At 37.2% G+C, this 18679-nt stretch overlaps 1 protein-coding gene across 20 annotated transcripts in view; it reads right to left on the bottom strand.

Annotated features, from left to right (window-relative positions):
• Positions 1–15924, bottom strand: part of RAD51B (RAD51 paralog B) — a 348291-nt gene extending 332367 nt beyond the window's left edge. For 3 of the 20 annotated variants that reach the window (XR_015746713.1, XM_087951601.1, XM_087951597.1), the window contains exons 1-6: positions 15704–15924; positions 12828–12952; positions 12600–12713; positions 9433–9549; positions 4983–5119; positions 3242–3361 (exon numbers count right to left, since the gene is read on the bottom strand). Coding sequence is in view for 19 of the 20 variants with exons in the window: in XM_087951601.1 (XP_087807727.1) it covers positions 3242–3361; positions 4983–5119; positions 9433–9549; positions 12600–12713; positions 12828–12911 (572 nt within the window). In the remaining variant the exon portion in view is untranslated. Of the gene's footprint in view, positions 1–3241; positions 3362–4982; positions 5120–9432; positions 9550–12599; positions 12714–12827; positions 12953–14520; positions 14570–15546; positions 15682–15703 lie in introns of those variants that run through there. The other 17 variants (XM_087951603.1, XM_087951599.1, XM_026671137.2 and 14 more) reach the window with 13 other exon arrangements.
• Positions 15925–18679: the final 2755 nt, after the last annotated feature.

The raw sequence follows: 18679 nt of genomic DNA, 5'->3' as shown, positions 1-18679 counted from the left end.
TGGTTAATTTTGAAAGACTGAAGCAGGGTTGAACCTGATCAGTAACTAAGAGAAAGATTTTCAGGAAATCCTAAATCTAACCTAGGATAGGAAATTGAAAAGGCATTCTTGAAGTTAATGTTAAGTTGTTGCTCAAAAACAAAGACATGCTGGTACAATATTTTTTAAATCAAGTAACACTTTGTAGCATGGTTATTCTATAAACTTTGTAAGTGTGCACAGATACTCTGTTGCCTTGAAACAATCTCCATTTTTTCACATCAGCAAATTAAGCACCATATCTGCATATGAATGCATTATAATATATACCCAAGACCTCCAGTTTAAATAAACAACCCCCACTTCTGCATGTCCAACAGGTAAAGATAAAAGTTTCCCCTGTCCAGTCATGTCTGACTATAGGGGGCAGTGCTCATTTCAGGTTCTTAGTCAAGGGAGGCCACTGTCCAAAGATATGGCCAGCATTATAGGCTGAGTTACATGGAATGCTGTTATCACCCCACCAAAATACCACCTATTTATCTACGTGTGTGTGTGTGTGTGTGTATGCTTTCAAACTACTGGTGGGGGCAGGAGTTGGGCAAGTAACAGGAGCTCACCCTGCTGCGTGGCACTTGTGTCTTGAACTGGCCTATCAGCTTTCCAGTTGACAAGCTCAGCATTTTTAACCGCCAAGTCATCATACCCGCTTGTTCAACAGGAAACTGCAGCCAATATCAGAAAGTGTACTTCTGTGGCATATGTGTTTGCAAATTTCTTGCTTTGATATTTTAATATGTACATTTTGAAATCCTATGTCTGAATGACATATTATCTGTTTTACTACAGAAAAGTCCAACCGCTGAAATCTGCATATATGTCTTATACGTTTTATTAATATCATTCTGGCATCTTACTAAAGATTTTGTTTTATTAGGGAAGTAATAACATAAACTTGAAGGCTGCCACAAAAGAGATCCTTTATATTAACAGGATCCTTTATATTAACAGTACTACTACTACTAGTGCTGCTGCTGCTGCTGTGTGTCTTCTATTGAGTAATTTAAAATAATTCCTACTATGGAACTGTGGTTGCACATTAATGGAAGCCATCTTGCCAAGTCAACCCCAACAAGAGATATTTAAGCTGAACAATTTGTTAGCCACTACTGTGACCCAGTAATGCAACATTCTCATTTCAAGAAGGATCAGTAGATTAGTACCATTAGTATATTATCTCCTTTTAGTTATTTTCTTTTAATAGTACCTGAAATTTATAGCTTTTGAAAAAACTCAGTCAGCTAATTTTAACGCAAAGAATCTGTTTGAGATTTCCCATTATTAATTATTGACAACTTCATTCTAGTGATCTTGAGTTTTAGAGTACTTAATCCTTGTGTAATCTTTCATTAGAAGCTTTTATTTGCACTTGAACTCAAAGTTTATTTTGCATGTATTTTTGTTATAGTGCCATTCCAGAGCTGAGTTCTCTATTTGGAATCAACTGAAACTCATTTGATCCTATGGCCAATTCCTCATAATTCAGTATTTTCCTAGAAATTTTTCCATTTTACTACGAAAAGTAATCCATGAATGTTCTTATCTTCAATATGAATCATATTGTTCTTATTGTCATTTTCCCAGAGAAAGATCCAGCCTATCTTTCATACTCAGATAGTTTTATCCAGAAGCTCCCAAGGACTACAAATAATAATTTTAACTTGGACATATCATCCTGGACTCTCTCTACATACTTCCTTTCTATTAATCATTGCAATAATGTTGGTTAGAGTATTACCCAAATAAATTGTAATACAAATGGTAAATTGTAAAACTATTGCCTTGAAAATGTATTCCTAAAACTGATATATTAAAATTTGGCCCAGAATGCTGTTTATGTGCCAAGCACAGTATCCATAAGTCTCTCACAAATCCTAGATTTAAGTTAATTATTTAAAAAGTGAAGCCCAACTTGAGGAAAAATTAAATAATGTTATCTTAGTAGCTTCTTAGATAGATAAATACATAGAAATTTAAAAAAAAAATCTTTAAATGAGTTTTATATGCATAGTTTAGAAAAAGAGGTAAGTTAGATATTTGGACTTTTACTTTGTTATCTTGATTTTCTAGTTTGATACAAGGTTTTGTTTCATCTTAAGGTTTTTGGTTATTGTTTTGTTTTTAGGTAATTTAATATATTTGTTTCATTTGTTTCTTCACCTTATTTGTTACTTTTGTAAGGGACTAATTATCTACATATTGGGGCAGCCTATAAAGCTTATAATTAAATAAACATTATTTATTCTAAATGTAGTTCATATTGCTATTATTACACATAGTTTTATACTATATACTATATATTACTATATACTATTATACTATATATCAGGGGTCCCCAACCGCCGGTCCATGGACCGGTACCGAATCATGAACAAGCCTTACCGGGCCGCTGGTTGCTGGCGCCGCCATCTTTTTGGTAAAAAAAGCAATTTTTCGTCAAAAAGATGAGCGGGCGCAGCGCCGGTGAGCTTTTCCGGGTAGAAAGCCATTTCTACCCGAAAAAGCTCACCAGCGCTAGCGCCGCCATTTTTTGACGAAAAATCACTTCCAGTGACGTCACCGAAGTGATTTTTCGTCAAAAAGATGGCGGCGCCCAGCTGACGCCGGAACCGGCGCGGCGCCAGCTGACGCCGGAACCGGGCGCGGCGTGAAAAGGTTGGGGATCCCTGCTATATATTACTGCGTAATATATTATTATACAGGTTTTATACTATACTATGGCTTTCTTTTTTTTAAATGTTAATTGTAGTGTTTTTGAGGTTTAAATAAAAGTACAATAAGAAGAAGTGCTACAAAGAAATGACACTGCACAGCAAGAGAGGTATGAAATAACAATCTATCTGGAACATCTACTTAAAAAAATACGTCTAAGAAAGTGCTTCCCCATCCTATAAAATCCTCAATGCTGCTGTTTTCTGTAGGTCAAAAAAGTAAGATAGAACATTTTTTTAGAAAATGTTTTAGCAGACTGTCATTCACTAAGGATTTGGAGATGTTGTATTGTTTATGTCTATTCACACGTACGTGTGTTCGTGTAAGTTGTATGTGTGTGAATGTGTTTGTGTATGTGTGCGTGTGTGGGCATGTGTGTATGTATGTGTGTATCCGAATATAACAATAAGGGCTCAGATATTCATTTGCTTTCATATTCTATATGAAATGTTTTACACACAATGCTGCCTCCAAGAGAGCTATTGCTTACCTTTTCAGTACGCTATCACAGGTTAGCTCCTGATAGACAAGAACCTTGTTTGTCATTGCAATCAGATTTTCTTCTGTAGCAAAATAATTTGGGAATCGATGCTGTGCTATTTCAACAAGCCTGTTTGGGATCCAGAGAAAATTACTGAGGGAGGATAACCATAGATTTTCAGAATTATTGAACTTGAAAGAAAGCTATCCATGCAGAAAATTTAAATGAAAAGTAAACACAAATTGATAACAATGTATATATTTGATTCTTTCTCATATTTTTCAACATATATCTTTAAATACATCCCACCCCAATTTTTTGTGAAATTCATACTAAGCAGCATATTCTGATTCTCAAAAATAGCAATAAATACAGATGAATAACGAAGAGCAGATAGCTATAAACATCCTCTCATTTTTCCAATTATCCACTTGACCAACTAGCTTGCGGGAGCTAAATCACCGATCATTCAGGAAGACCAAACCTGCTACATCACTGACAGAGGAAGATAACTACTCTAACACTGAAAGCAGATGTCTTCTGCTGCCACTGCTTCATTTTTCACTAACTACAGAGAGATACACAGAGAGAAATAGAAAGAAGTAGGAATCATAAACAAACGAGGAAAGAATGTATGAGATTCTTGAAAGGAGAGACTACCTATCAACTTCTCAAATTCTTTCAAGATCGAGAAAGGGAGAATACAAAAGATTCACTTCTCAAGGAACATGGTCTCCATTTTCTTCAGAGATTGTAGATTGTAGCCCTTGCTCCATCCATCGTAGGTGATTTTGGCTGGTCTCCAAAAATTAAGTGAGGCTGGAGTTGGTTAATGCAGTAATTCAGTGAGAGACTATAGTACTCCTACTACTGTAAACTACAGTACACTCTGGAATGTCAAAAAAACATCCCTTAAGAGAACATGGCATATCACTCCTGTATTGTAGCAAACAAAACAATATGGACATGCCAATCATATCATGAGTCAAGCATAACTTCAGAGGTCTCTTTTTTTAGCTCTTGCTATAAATCACCTTCTCTGTGCATCCCAAAAAAATAGCAGACAGGTGGGCACTTGATTGAGTGCTTTTGAGTCCCTACAAACAACTACTCTGAAAAATGTGCAAACTTTCAAATTTTTGAAAGTATTCAGAGGCTTAACCTCTTTGAAGGTGAGCAATGGAATACCTATGTAGCCAGAAAGGTCTAGTGAACAGAAACACAAAGGAGCAGCATTTAATGACAATCCTAACAATTATTTTGGAATAAACTTTCTGCCCCAAACTAAATTACATAAATGATTAAAAACTTAACAAATATTTCTTATTATCCTTATTATCCATTATCCTTAAGAGGACTAGAAACGAGCACATTGTAGATGCTTCTAATGGCTTCATTATTAAATTCAACTGGATCAGGACTGCACTCTAGTGGGAATTTCACTGAATTATTAGCATTAGAAAAGCAATGAAGCAATGTTTTCCTTTAATGCCGATGGGTGGCAAGTTCCAAAAAAATAAAGCTGGCTATTTTTGCAAAGGAGTGTTGGTCTATACAAAATCTGGTTTCTATGTTTGGAGGTGGCAAAATATGTAATTGGGCAGAGGGAAGAGAAGACAATACTGGAATTTGACTTAGATCTTTCATCGCCTATGGCACTTGAACAACTAATTCCAGGCTGCATATGCACTATATATGTAATGAAACATGTCTTCTAAAGCTGTGAATATTTTTTTGTATCAGTGTTTACCTTTCAGCAGTAAATGCAGACTCTGTATCAATGTAAATAACTGCCCCGTCCAATCCTCCTGTGTTAGCGGGCATTGTGGCCAGCAAGCTCATCATAATACAGAACTGAGTTTTGCCACAACCTGATGGACCCGTTATCTAATCACAGAAATAAACACAAACAGCATTATAATCTTTCTGTAAACTTGCAGTTACTGTTTTTAATTTTCGACTACACGTCGCTAGACTTCAGTAGTATCATGTATGTTTACAAGACCATATCTCAGGTTAATTTGAAAAATACCCAAAGTAATAGATTTTGAGATAATTTTGAGAATATGATGCAATGTCCAAATACGTTATTTTTAAAAGCATATATGGTCATTTTTCAAAAATATATATGTTTAAAACACCCTTCATTTCTTTCAAGTAAAATATAGTAATGCTATACCAAATAATTTAAAGGCACAATATAAGAAAAGATAAGGAAACAGTCAAATCTAGTTTATAGCAACACTATTCATTATACCTTTTAGGGTTCTCCTGACATATCCAAATTTTATAATATATAATAAAATAAGCAAAAGTACACTCATAGACACAGCTAGTTTTACTTCTGTTGATCCACATGTATTCCTTCCAACAACTCACATTCTACTAATACATTTCCACCAAATTTTGCATAACTTGGACTATAATAACAAAATTAATATGTAATTAACATGTAATATACAAAACAATAGAACCGTTATGGTCCCTATCATTTCAATCCCCCAAAGTTTTCTAAAAAACCAAGTGTTTACTTGCCTTTGTAAGGCTATCAGATTGGTGGAGGTGGGAAGCCATTTCAAAGAAGGGGAGCTCAAAAAGAGACTGTTTCCTCTCATATCTCCTCCCCACCACACCTCAAGATTCGATTCCTGATCAGGATTTGGCAGGCTGTCTCTTTGATACCTAAAGTCCAAGCCACATATCATGACAAGGGAGAAACTTTCAGAAAGCTGCACTGTGGTTAGTACTATACCCATGGAGCAACTTTCACAGCTTTCTGAATGTTTCAATTCAGGTTCAAATTTGTGAGTAGAGTAGAGTAGAGTAGAGTAGAGTAGAGTAGAGTAGAGTAGAGTAGAGTAGAGTAGAGTAGAGTAGGAGCTGGAAGGGATCTTGCAGGTATTCTAGTCCAATTCCCTGTTCAAGCAGGAGAACCTATACTATTTCAACTAGATGAATGCAATTATCAGGATATTTTCACCAGCTAAATTCTATCTGCACTTTGCTATTCTTATTTTCAGACATCTTCTCCTCTCTTTTCCCTAGTACAACAATTACTACTTAAAACATAGGTGAAGGCCCTGTATGCTTAGCTGATGGTTCAGGTCTTAAGTCTAGTATAGTGAATGATTGCAGTTCTAGTAGCATATGGAATACTGTAACATTTCCAACTGAGATGGTTGAGTTTTGGAGGCTGAAAATTCAATAAAAAGTTATTTCTTCATATTCCCTATGGGCTTTTCTTGTTTCTTATTTTCCCCCAAAGTACTGAAAGGGTGGGTTATAAAGTATTTTCTTTTAAACTCAGAATAATATGATTATGAAATACAAACATACATTGCTTGGAATAGCTGCCAGAATTTAACAGGCTCTTAGCTCATTTGAGATGTTTTCTTTAACTTTAACTTAAGAATGCAGCCTTGCCAGAAACAACAGAGTTGTTACCGAATGCTCCTCTTGATGAAGTATATAATCAAATGTACAAAACAAAACAGCTTCACCACACAATCCCAGCCCACTGTGTCTGCCTGTCCTTACTCTATCACAACCATCAAAATCAATCCAGTGATTGATTGCTCAACTTGGAAACTCCCACAGACTATTGCCAGGAACATAAACATAAGATTTCTCATAAACGTATATTTTCTTCTTTCATGAGTAATTAAACCATGTTTTGTTTGCTTGCTTGCTTTCATTATAGGGCGCAATTCTTTCCAATCTAAACTTTAAAGCTCTGTATCCAGTATCAGTCCTTATTTATTTATTTATTTATTTGATTGATTTATATGTCAACCACCTCACCTGGTGGCGACTCTAGCTGGTTTACAATTGATAAGCATTAAATATTAAAACAATAAATATAAACATTAAAATGGAGTTAGAATTAACAAAGGAAGGAAGGGAGCAAGAAGCACATGGAGAGAAGGTGGGATTTTAACTTAAACCATTAACCACCTGCAGGATGACACATGCCCAATTGGCACATATTGGCATATATTCACAAACTTTGCAAACCATATACATCTTAAGTTTTATCATCAATGAAAATGAAAATTTATTTCTGTATTATTTTCAAAACCAGTCTCTCTCTATATATACAGTTATATATATATATTAACTGAAGACATATTTGTGTATTTGTATGATCTCACATTTTGGCAGAAACTATAACAAGTTGACAGCTTTAGAATCCAATCGATTTCCATGTGAGCATGGCTTAACTCTCTCCCACAAAAATCTGACTAAGTATATTATTTCATTTAGAAACTGATGGAATGAATGCTAAAAGAGAGAAACGTGCTGAACATGTTATTCCATCATGGCTGAGAATTCATTGAAAATACCTTGTTCTATTTTTAATCTGAAGTTAGGTATAGTATAGTATAGTAACAACATTTAACTTTTCCTTTATAGAAATAATGCCATTTTACATGTAACGGTTCATTATTTTCAAGACAAACAATGATTAATCACAAAAAGATATGATTCAATTCCTCGTTTAAATGGTTTTTTTAAAAAAAATGCTGGAGAATCAGAACGTTTTTCTGACTCTCAGAGAACCAGGATAAGAACTGGCAATAGGGGAAAAGTGTATCCGAGTTCCAACTTTCCAACCACATCATCTGTCATAAAAATAAATAGCAAATTTTTTTCAGCATCAGTTCTTTAAATGAAGCCACAAAAGTATGGATTAAAAAAACTCTGTTCTCTTGTGATAAAACTGCAGTCTAGGTATTGACTCCTATGTTTTAGAATAGGTAACTAAAGCAGAGGATAACCACAATGGATGATGAGGTTATAAAGACCTGGATGAGGCAAAACATAACCTGGTCCCAGTAGTGCATGTGGTTGTATTTCCCCACACAGAAGGTGGTTCGTGATTTGGGAGTACTCCTGAATCCATAGCTCCTGCTCAAACAATACATAGAAGTTATAGCTGAGGAGATTATGTTTACCAGTAGTGATATTTGACCGGTTCTGGCCGGTTCTGGAGAGCTGGTAGCGGCAATGAGCAGTGGAGACTGAACCAGTTCTCTTCGCTGCTCTGTGGTTGGCTCACCCGCCCGCCCGGGCTCCCATACTCACTTTTATGGCCAGAATCCAAAGTGCAGCTGCTTTGCGCGGTGCACAATAGCGCCGTGTGGCAGCTGCTGCAGCGACCACCATCATGCAGGCTTGCAGGAGGCAAGTTAGAACGCCTCTGCACCTGCACAAAGTGCGTGTTTGGTGCACGCATGCAAGCAAAGTGTGTGCATGCGCGCAAAGCACGGCCACCAAGGCACGCCCACCGAACCGGTGGCAACTTTATTTGAATACCACCACTGATGACTACCTTTGATTGAATCACCACTTTTAAACCAATCAGGAGCAGAAGTACCCAAACTTGATCACCACTTGATTGGACTATTGTAGTGCCCTCTATCTGAGGCTGTCTTTGGAGACAACTTAGCTGGTTAAAAGAAATGCGGTGGCATGATTATTGGCATGATACTGCCAATACAGAATTACATATTTAATATTAAGTCACTGCAATGGTTATTAGTGGACTTCCACATCCAATTCAACATGCTGATTAATATCTCTAAAGCTCTAAATGGTGCAGTAGCAGGAGACATCAAGGCAACACTGAATCTGCTGGTGTCCTAAGGTCACAGAGAAAAGGCCAGCTAAAAGATCCCTCCCTTCATGAGGTCTGTGAGCCTTTTTTTTAAACAACCCCCACCTTATGGAACACTCTCCCCAGGAAATACATTCAATTCTCCTACCAATATGCTGTAAACCACTTATAGAGACTGGAAAGCCCTGTGAAGCAGTATATAAGTCTAAGTTCTATTGCTATATAAGTATATAAGTCTAAGCGGTGTATAAGTTCTATTGGTACAGTTCCAGAAATGTCTTAACATTGTTTTCTTTCAATCTGCTTTTGTCCATGTTGACTGTGGTACCTATCTAACATTTTATTTGGGGCTTATCTTTGTTTTTTCTGATTGTTTTGGTTTTGATACTTTTTTAAAAAATCAGGTATTTATTATTCTATGTGGTTTTTAAGGCCGATGCTGTATACCATCTAGAGTAGTTTGAAATAGTATAATGATATGTAGGAATGACCTTTACGCCTCATATTTTAAACCATAAATGAATATTCACTGAAAATATGTTAAATAAACAAATACAAGTTTAGCAAAATGTCCACCTTTTACCTCTGTCAGACTGCCACAGGCAATTCCACCATGCAATATTTTATCCAGATCTTCTAGAGTTGTCGGCAAGAATGCTGCTAAAGGATTGAGCGCTCTTTTCATTTTCATTTCATAAGCCTAAATCAAGGAATTGTTTTTAAAAATGCTATATATAATTGTTAAGAAAACTGGTTAGTATTACTTTCTTTCAAAAGTACAACTGCTGTGTTGTACAAAAGTACATTTGCTTACCAATATGTAGAAGAAATTTCCTGGTAAGTTTCTAATTTATTTTCTTGTCTTTGTTAAGATTTTCTCAAGCTTTCTGGCCAAAGATAAGGCTAAAATAGTTACAATATTTGTATAATGCAAACTTCAACTTTGATATTACAATGACATGTAACCAGTGGTGGAATTCAATTTTTTTTTACTACTGGTTCTGTGGGTGTGGCTTGATGGGCAGGGGAAGGATACCGTAAAATCTCCAGTCAGAAGTGGTATTTGCTGGTTCTCCGACTACTCAAAATTTCCGCTACTGGTTCTCCAGAACTGGTCTGAACCTTCTGAATACCACCTCTGCATGTAGCTATATGTCTTTTCCTTTTTTGGAGAGTAATTTTTTTTACCAGTTTCAGTTAAAAATAGCTGGAAAGCCCACTTAGTGATATCCCTGTCCAGGAAAATTGACTGGCTCTAATGTCTGGGTTCTCTGAAAGGTTTATTGAAGTCCCCATGAAGAACAACTATGAATTTTTATAAAGGAATTTATCCAAAATTTCAATAAGTGAAAGATAGGGGAAAGTTCAATATTTTTTAATAGTTTGCTTTTCCTCAAGAGATTGGAATTATTTGAAATGCTTCCACTAAAAAGTGGGTGAACCAGATTTACAGCAACCACATATTTGATATATATTATATTTAACTATGTACCTAAAATTGTTTTCTTGCCTGTCATTGCTATTTCAAACTCATCAGTGTGTCTGTTTAGTAGGTATTTTGCTGACCCCCATCAATATCACTATACACTAGTTTAGGCTAAAGCAAGTTTGTCATTTTAATCCCTATTCTACTAGTTTGCAATGATACTTTTGGACTTTTTCATGACATGATAAGACATGCACACAGAGATGAGACATAAATGCACATTATTCCATTTAACGTAAGTTCTTTTATGCAAAATGTGGAGAAACGGAAAAAATATTATATCTAAGAAATTAAAGCACAAGAAACAGAAATGAAATGATACCTAAATCTGTTTCACAATGCCATTCACTGTATTTCTATACTTGCAAAGTTCTGCCATATCCTCCCACTATTTCATGCCTTGCTTTCTGTATGTTAAAACTACTAGCTTTTCCTTTTTCAGAATCTCATCGATTCTTTTTAATCACGTATTTTTCAGTTCTCTTCCTCCTGCCAACCCATTCAATCTTCCTTTGTGCCATTTATTTAGTAATTCTAACTTCATTCACTTTCTCTATATATTAGCATAAAAAAAACCATTGAAATGTATTTATTTTGAATTGGACACTCACTTTTAGCCACCATAAATGATTTAATATTTGCCAGTAGACTTGAATGCTGTCACAAAATCAGTTATAAATTAAAAAGCAACAGTCCCCATATAGAACCATATCCCTATACTGCAAGAGCCAGTCATTCTGTTTAAACAGCAGTCCATTCTTTAAGCAGACTCAAAAGCTACTATAATGATAGGATTGTTTGAAGTTATGACAATGGACCTAGTTCAAATCCAAATCAATGATGTTCAGCAGGTCACCTAATCCAGGTACTTGATAACACTCAAAGAATTCTAAGACTGGTGAGAAGGATTTATCTTTGTACTATAGAAACCAAGTTGCTTCCTTTTGAACAAGATTATGAAAGAATATATCTAGTAGATAATTTGGTTCTGAATAAGAAATTTCTTTTAATTTACCCAGAACCTGCTTTTAGTATCTTATATCTCCATTCTTACACAATTACTGGATCCCAAAATTGACCTTATTACTCCCCAATCTTTTGGTGATATAGGCAATTATTTAAAAAAAGATTAAGGATATCTATATCTATCCATCCATCCATGTATATATATGAGAGAACGCGGCTGGATAGCACCTTTGAGATCAGGGACCTGGTAGGTACCTACTTTACTATTATGGGTCCTTGGGCAAAGATTCCCTACCTCAAAATATTAAGAGTAACGTAATGTAGGAGAGTTAATACCAGTTCAGATATTGCCCAGATGAATAAGATTTGTGTCAGATGTTGAAGAACCAGAACAACCTGATAGGTGTACTTAACAAACCATACATGGATAATACAAGAGAACCTGGAATTGATAGGATGTTCATACAACAACTGACTTAATGATAGAAGGTATATGAAATGTATGAATGAACTTTATAGATGGACAGACAATTTGCATTCACACTAACGGAGAAACAGCTAGGTATTCAACACTTCAACATAGTAAAGAGGAAGCTGCTCACAGCAAAAGACTAACTACACATTACATCCCAGACTCAACTTAACAAGACATGGAACAACAGGTGGTTGTGTAGCCAATACTTGAAGCTGAAACATCATTACTCTCCATTACAGAGCACAACTGCTAATATGAAACATAAGATCATCTATAAACTAGCTATAGTCGATCCTCAAAATGGGTTACCAAGGCTCAGTATAGAAGTAGCAATAACAATATCACTTAGACTTCACAGTGCTTTAGGGCACTCTCTAAGCGATTTACAGAGTCAGCATATTGCCCCCACAATTTGGGTCCTTACTTTACCCACCTCGGAAGGATGGTAGGATGAGTCAACCTTGAGCCTGGTGAGATTTGAACTGCCAAATTGCAGGCTGCTGTCAGGCAGCAGAAGTAGCCTATAGTGCTGCACTCTAACCACTGTGCCACCGTGGCCATTAGACAGTATGCTAGAATATGCCATTAGCATTCAAACCAAAAATTGATCTATGTTACAGCTGCTGTAATCCTGGAGATGTATGGTTACACAATCAAGAACAGCAATACATACCCCACCCCTACAGAAAACAAGGTTAGAGGCTAAGATCAAAGCAACTTGGAGAGATATTAGTCAGCTGGTGGAAAGCAGAAAGGTGTAAAGATTGAACTTACAACTTTTGTGATTTATTTTTCCTATCCTGATTTGTGAAAGAATACTTACTGTTTGCATTCTGGGAGCACAGGATAGGCTGACAGTCCGAAAAAGTTTCTGGACACTCCAATAGCTCTGTCCAGTCATTTTCATTAATTCCAGGAAGGAAAGACATAAGAAGTCCTGCAACAAGCATTAAGTACACACTTTACATATGCTCAAAACTTCAAACTTCAAGTTTCATTCTTGACAGTCTCATTTATTATATATTTTCCTTCGTAAAAGGACTTTTCTTACCCGGCAAGTAATAATCTGATGTCGACTTAGTCTCTCACAAAGATCTTGAGGTAAACCTGCTCTTCTTAGCTTTTTATTTGCCATGTTCACATAGTTATTGGCCAGAAAGTTACTTCTATAACCAACTGACAAAGAAACAGTATTAGTTCAGAATCTCCACTAAAGAATAAAATCATTTTTCACTGTATTAAATAATACCATGTGTGCTGAACAAACATATATTCAATTCAATGTATTCAACTTGCTGTCCAGTAACAGTTCCTGCTCTTTCTACCATGACATTCTTTGTAACATACTCTTTATTAAGATTTTTTATTCTTCCTCAGTTTGCATTATTCAAGGTGCAAGCAAAGACAAGTGTCTTTCTCTTTCTTGTAGTCTAGCACATTCTACTAAATTAAAGACAAATAGGCTGAAAAACAGCTTCTATCCCAGGGCAATAGCTCTTCTGAATTCTGCTGTATAGTGTAGTGTTGCTGTGGTGTCGGGGGTTTCCAGTTCAATGTGTGAAGGGTGAAGGATGTGTCTTTGTGTTTATTTTCATGGTCATGGTCATGATGTGCACTGAAGATAGTGTTTGATTTCGTTGTACGAGGTGCAATGACAATAAACTAAACTAAACTAAATTGACTTCACTTCAGGAATCTTCAGATTATACCATTTCAAAATGAAAGTCACTTTAATTTGGGTTGCATCAGAGGTCTGGAATGGGTTCTGTATAAGACTGACCGACCACTGGCCTTACTGATGAAAAGTATAGTTTAAATCAGATACGAATAATTATTTTCCAAAGGAGCCACTTGAGGAACTAGAACTGTTGTGAAGAAGTGTACCAGAGTAACCATATTTGATGTCCTCAAACTTTGCCATCTCAATTACTCAGGCTGCTCCAGGTAAGAGGTGAGCTCTGCACAGTTGCAGAAAAGCAGTTTTTCTCCTTGCCTTTTCATGGCTGCCAAAATGCTGAAGGAGTGCATGGCTACCGCAGAGAGCCAGACCTGGCTTGGCTTTTATTCTGTTCCCTGCGGCACCCTTATTTACACTTGATTTCTAATTTCCAATTGACCTCAGACGGACTGGACAAGGAGACCCAAAGGGCCAGATGTGGTATTAATGAAAACAAATCATTTGTAAATAAATAATCCACATTCCACTAATTCTTTATGCCTCTATTACCTGGGTGACTCAAGAAAAGTCATATTGGGTAATGATTTTACATCTTTCCCCACCCCACCCCCATGAGATTTAGCCACAAGTTGCACGACACTTTTATTTTCTGTGTCCACTAAAACCTTTTTTTTTTTCACAACTGTTTTTAAGCCAACTTTAGTTGTGTTAATTGTAAATACCCAAATGTTATTATTCACTTGGAGACCGCAGCTAGGATCAATTTATCTGCCTGTAGTTCTTTTGACTTTAGGAAATTTTCAATCTGCCTTCTTCCTGCTGCCTGGCTTTTTAGTATTACTTATCTGATTTTATGTCTCTACTTTTAAAGTGCATTGTACTATATTTTAATTATGCGTTGCAACATTTTGGATGCTTTTCCTTGGCAGAAAAGCAGTTACATATACTAGAAGTAGGAAAATTCATTCAATCCATTAGAGGGCATTTGTTTCATAATCCATCCACCTAAATTACATTTCAATTCTTTATTTAATCTTTTAGGGAATAACTGAAGCCAGACTCTTACAAGTGATATTTGCTTCCTGCAGATCCTTGATATATCTTTCTTTAATCTCTCCTCCTGAAAGCAAAATTATTACTTTTACAAAAATTACTCTGAGGAAAAAAGTCAAAGGGAGCAAACTGGTATTGGAATACAGCCCATTGCAAAATGAAGATGTTTTTTCTGGGTCTAAAAATAATAAAATTAATTCTCTGCTCGTTTTTTTCACATTGGAACTTGCGAGAAAATGCAAATTCTACCCAGCAGATGATGATGAAAAAATATCAAACCTAGCACTCTTTTCATCCCTTTATTTTAAAAGACCATTTGGAAGATACAAGAGATGAGAAGTGCCTTTATTCACTACACAAAGTATTATCTCCATCATCAACCTGCACACGAATTGAAAGAATCACAGAAGAAAAACAGGACATCTGACCTATCTAGTCCACCACTCGATACTCAAAATAATAGTTAACATGACTATCCTGCATATATTCTCAAGCAAGTGATATTCGGGGTATAAAGCAATATAGAACCCTTATTGTTATGGATCTTCATGCTCCATATAACTCTTTTAGAACCATTTAAGTTCATGGCCACCCAAATATTGCAGAATTTTCCACAGTTCAAGTATATTCTATTAGAAGAGATGCATCCTTTATCCTACTTTATCCTCTTTAATGATTTCAATTTTCTTCATCGCCTAACTATATTCAGCTCCATCAAGTCTCCTTCCCACTCACACTTTCCTTCCCCCCCCCCACCCCCGCCAAAAGTTCTTGTTGTCATTAGGCTAATTTTTTTCCCCTAGAAAAAGCAGCCTTCTGCGGGACAGACTATGGCCTGTGATCCGGTGACACAGCGACTGCACAAGATTTTCATGGGGCTGCGCAACTCTCCGTGTTTTGGAAGCGGCGCTTAACTTTCACCAGGATAGAGCTGGTCACATAAATCTGAGCAAAAGCAGAGAAGCAAGGAGGGGGACCCTAACACCCAAGTGCTAAACAGCAACCGGATTCCTAGTGCCAGGGTAGTCCAACAACGCACCCGGGGGCACGGAGAAGCATTCAGGTATGCATGCTGGGTATGCATCCCGGGAAGGCAGCTACCCCACGGCCGCCCCACAGACTCTGCGAGACCGCGATGCATCCACGTTTGCACAAACGCCCTGAAATAAAAGTCAGCACCAAATGGCAGCCTACACCTTACAGCGCGCGGGTTTCTCTCTCTCCATCATGGAGGGGGAAAGATGCGAAGACTTTTTACGACGCCCCCTCCCCCGCTGCAGGGGAAAAAAAAAATTATGCCCCCGTTGGGAGAACGCTTTACCCCGCCCAACCCCAAGCCAAACCAAAACCACGCATCCTAACCTGGACTCTTTTCAAAGCCTCCCACTCCTCTTACAGGAAACTACCCCGAAAGTGCAGCTCGAGTTATGATTGGCCGCCGACTCTAGCTCTTCGTCGCAACAAGTCTTCCGCGATGAAAGGGATTCTGGGAATTATAGTTCGGCTTTGGTGAAGGACTCGTCTTCGCCGTTAAATGCTTTAAGGATCTTTAGGAAAGGAGAAAGTACATTTAATGCCGTTTGTTTCTGCGCGTACTGTTCTTTTGTATATATAAATGTGTGGGTAGATTATGTGTATGTGTGTATATAAATATGTGTGTGTGTGTATATAAAAAGACAATGTTTACTTTTGCTGTAGTTATGTTTCAAATCAGAGTTCACATGAAAATAATGCAGAGATTATTCTATTGCCACATGGGATGAAAACTAAAAAAAGTAGAAACATCATGTTCACGCATTAAGATGTTGAGGCTTTGGAAAAAGTTAAGAGAAGAGCAACTAAGACGATCAAAGGCCTGGAGACTAAAAAATGGCTGCAGGATTTGGGTTTGGCTAGTGACAGGTCTAAAGAAAAGTAGAATTAGGAGCGACATGGTAGCAGTATTCCAGTATTTGAGAGGCTGCCACAAAAAAGAGGCAGTCAAATTATTTTACAAAGCACCAGACGGCAGGACAAGAAGCAATGGTTGGAAACTAACCAAAGAGAGAAGCAACCTGGAATTAAGAAAATTAACTGAGGATAATTAACCAGTGGAACAGCTTGCTTTCAGAAATTTTGGGTATTCCCTCACTGGAGGTTTTTTTTTTAAAAGACTAGACAGCCACTTATCTGAAACAGTATAAGTTCTCTTGCTTGAGCAGGGGGTTGAAGACTTCCAAGTTCCCTTCCAGCTTCCTATTCTATTCTGTTCTGTTCTGTTCTGTTCTGTGCTGTTCTGTGCTGTTCTGTTCTATTCTATTCCATTCCATTCCATTCCATTCCATTCCATTCTAAAGTCAACTGTGTTCATTTAAATTATGGTTTGTTTTTTTATGGATTAACATAGTTGAATAGAGGCAGCCTCTTTTGTTAGCTTAAGGTTTGATTAAGATTAAGCTTCAATGCAAACAAATTACACTTTTGGACTTTGTGCTTGAAGTGGTAAAAAAATTAAAACTTTGATTTTGGGTTTTTCTGATTAAATAGGTTTGTTTGTTATAGAAGTGGGTAGTATATATTATTATGTAAAAGAAAAAAAATAGATTTTATGTGATTACCGTATTCTTTGCACCAATGGAGTCAGAAGTCAAGGCTTTTTTTCTTTCTCCCCTCCACCCTACACTTTTCTCTTTTCCCCTTTCCCTCTCTTATTTTACCATTATTTTCACTTCTATTTATATTTCTGTATTTTATATTTTGATAAATTAATAAAAAATAAACCTAAAAAAAACCTAACCTGAACTTTCTAGTGCTATGAAATATTGCCAGCAGAGGGCAGTAGCACACAAATAAACTGTGGTAGCTTAATAGTATATTAAAATGCATGAAACAATTGATTCCACTAATGAACAAAGATCAAAAAGGTGCTACCACATATTCTGTAAGAAAAACCACTCTATCCCACTTTGCTCTTTGTGTGTGTGTGTATGTGTAGAGAAAATTATTACCCAATTAACTAGGTTGGTTTAATAATGAATTGTTTATTCTTTCCAGTATTTGTGATTGACCCTTTTGGAATGCATATACTGTAGTATTTTTTTCTCTCAAACACCACGTAGAGGGAAGGGTCATTCAAACAAAAATAAAATTGGGCTCTTTGCTGCTTTCTATCCACATACTACTAAAACAGTCATGACTATAACCTGTAACTGGGTGAAACAATGCAACATAGGACAACAATTTTTGAACCAAGGTATCTAAAACAGGCTAATTTAAAGAATGAGTCCAAAATTCAGGGCCCATGACTCCTGTGGAATTTAAATTTGGCAAACTTGTGACTACTTCAAAGCTATCAGGCTACTTCCAGAAGTTCAGTAGACAGGTCCCACCCTAGTCCTCCAGAGGCAGGAGGACCAGCATCTCCTTTGACTGCCCCAGGATCATCAGCTACATTCAGACTGGAAGGAAGTCAGAAGTCATTCCTGCTTCCACTGCTTCTTTGTCCTTGGTCATTCTATTTCTCTGTTCAGGCAAGGAAATATTTCTGAAACAATGACCCAGAGCAGGGGTGTCAAACTCAACTTCATTGAGGGCCGCATCAGGGTTGTGTTTGATCTCAGGAGGTGGGGGGGGAGGCAAGGCCAGGGTGGGCGTGGCCAGCTCAATGTCACTCATGTGGGTGGCACCTGTGAAAGAACTTCCCTCGGACCCTCAACTCACTCTCATTGTAATCCTTCCTTCCTTCCTTCCTTCCTTCCTTCCTTCCTTCCTTCCTTCCTTCCTTCCTTCCTTCCTTCCTTCCTTCCTTCCTTCCTTCCTTCCTTCCTTCTCATTGTTTTCCTTTACTTTTCATTCTCCTTTATTTTTCCTTCCTTGCTCTTCTCCCATCTTTCCTTCTTTTTCTTTGTCTTTCCCTTTCTCCTTTCTTGTCCCTTCTTGCATGCTCAAATGCACAAGGGGAAACATTTCTCCTTTTGTTTTGGTTTTAAGTTTATTTTGCTAGCCCTCTGCCAGCAAAAACAGAGCTAGGGGGGCCTCCCACAGCCTCCCCGGGCCCCATTTTCAGCTGCAACGCGCCTCCCCCCACGCTCTACCAGCAAAAATGGGGGCAGTTTTCACTGGCAGAGAGGTGCAGGAGGCCGTCACAGCCAAAAACAGGGTCCATTATGGCCCAAAACAGCTGTGTTTTCACT

Source organism: Notechis scutatus, chromosome 1 (assembly GCF_049901735.1).
Source record: "Notechis scutatus isolate UNSWTSFEM ecotype Mainland chromosome 1, rNotScu1.2, whole genome shotgun sequence".
NCBI lineage: Eukaryota > Metazoa > Chordata > Lepidosauria > Squamata > Elapidae > Notechis > Notechis scutatus.
This window is presented reverse-complemented; position numbering and strand designations above follow the sequence as displayed.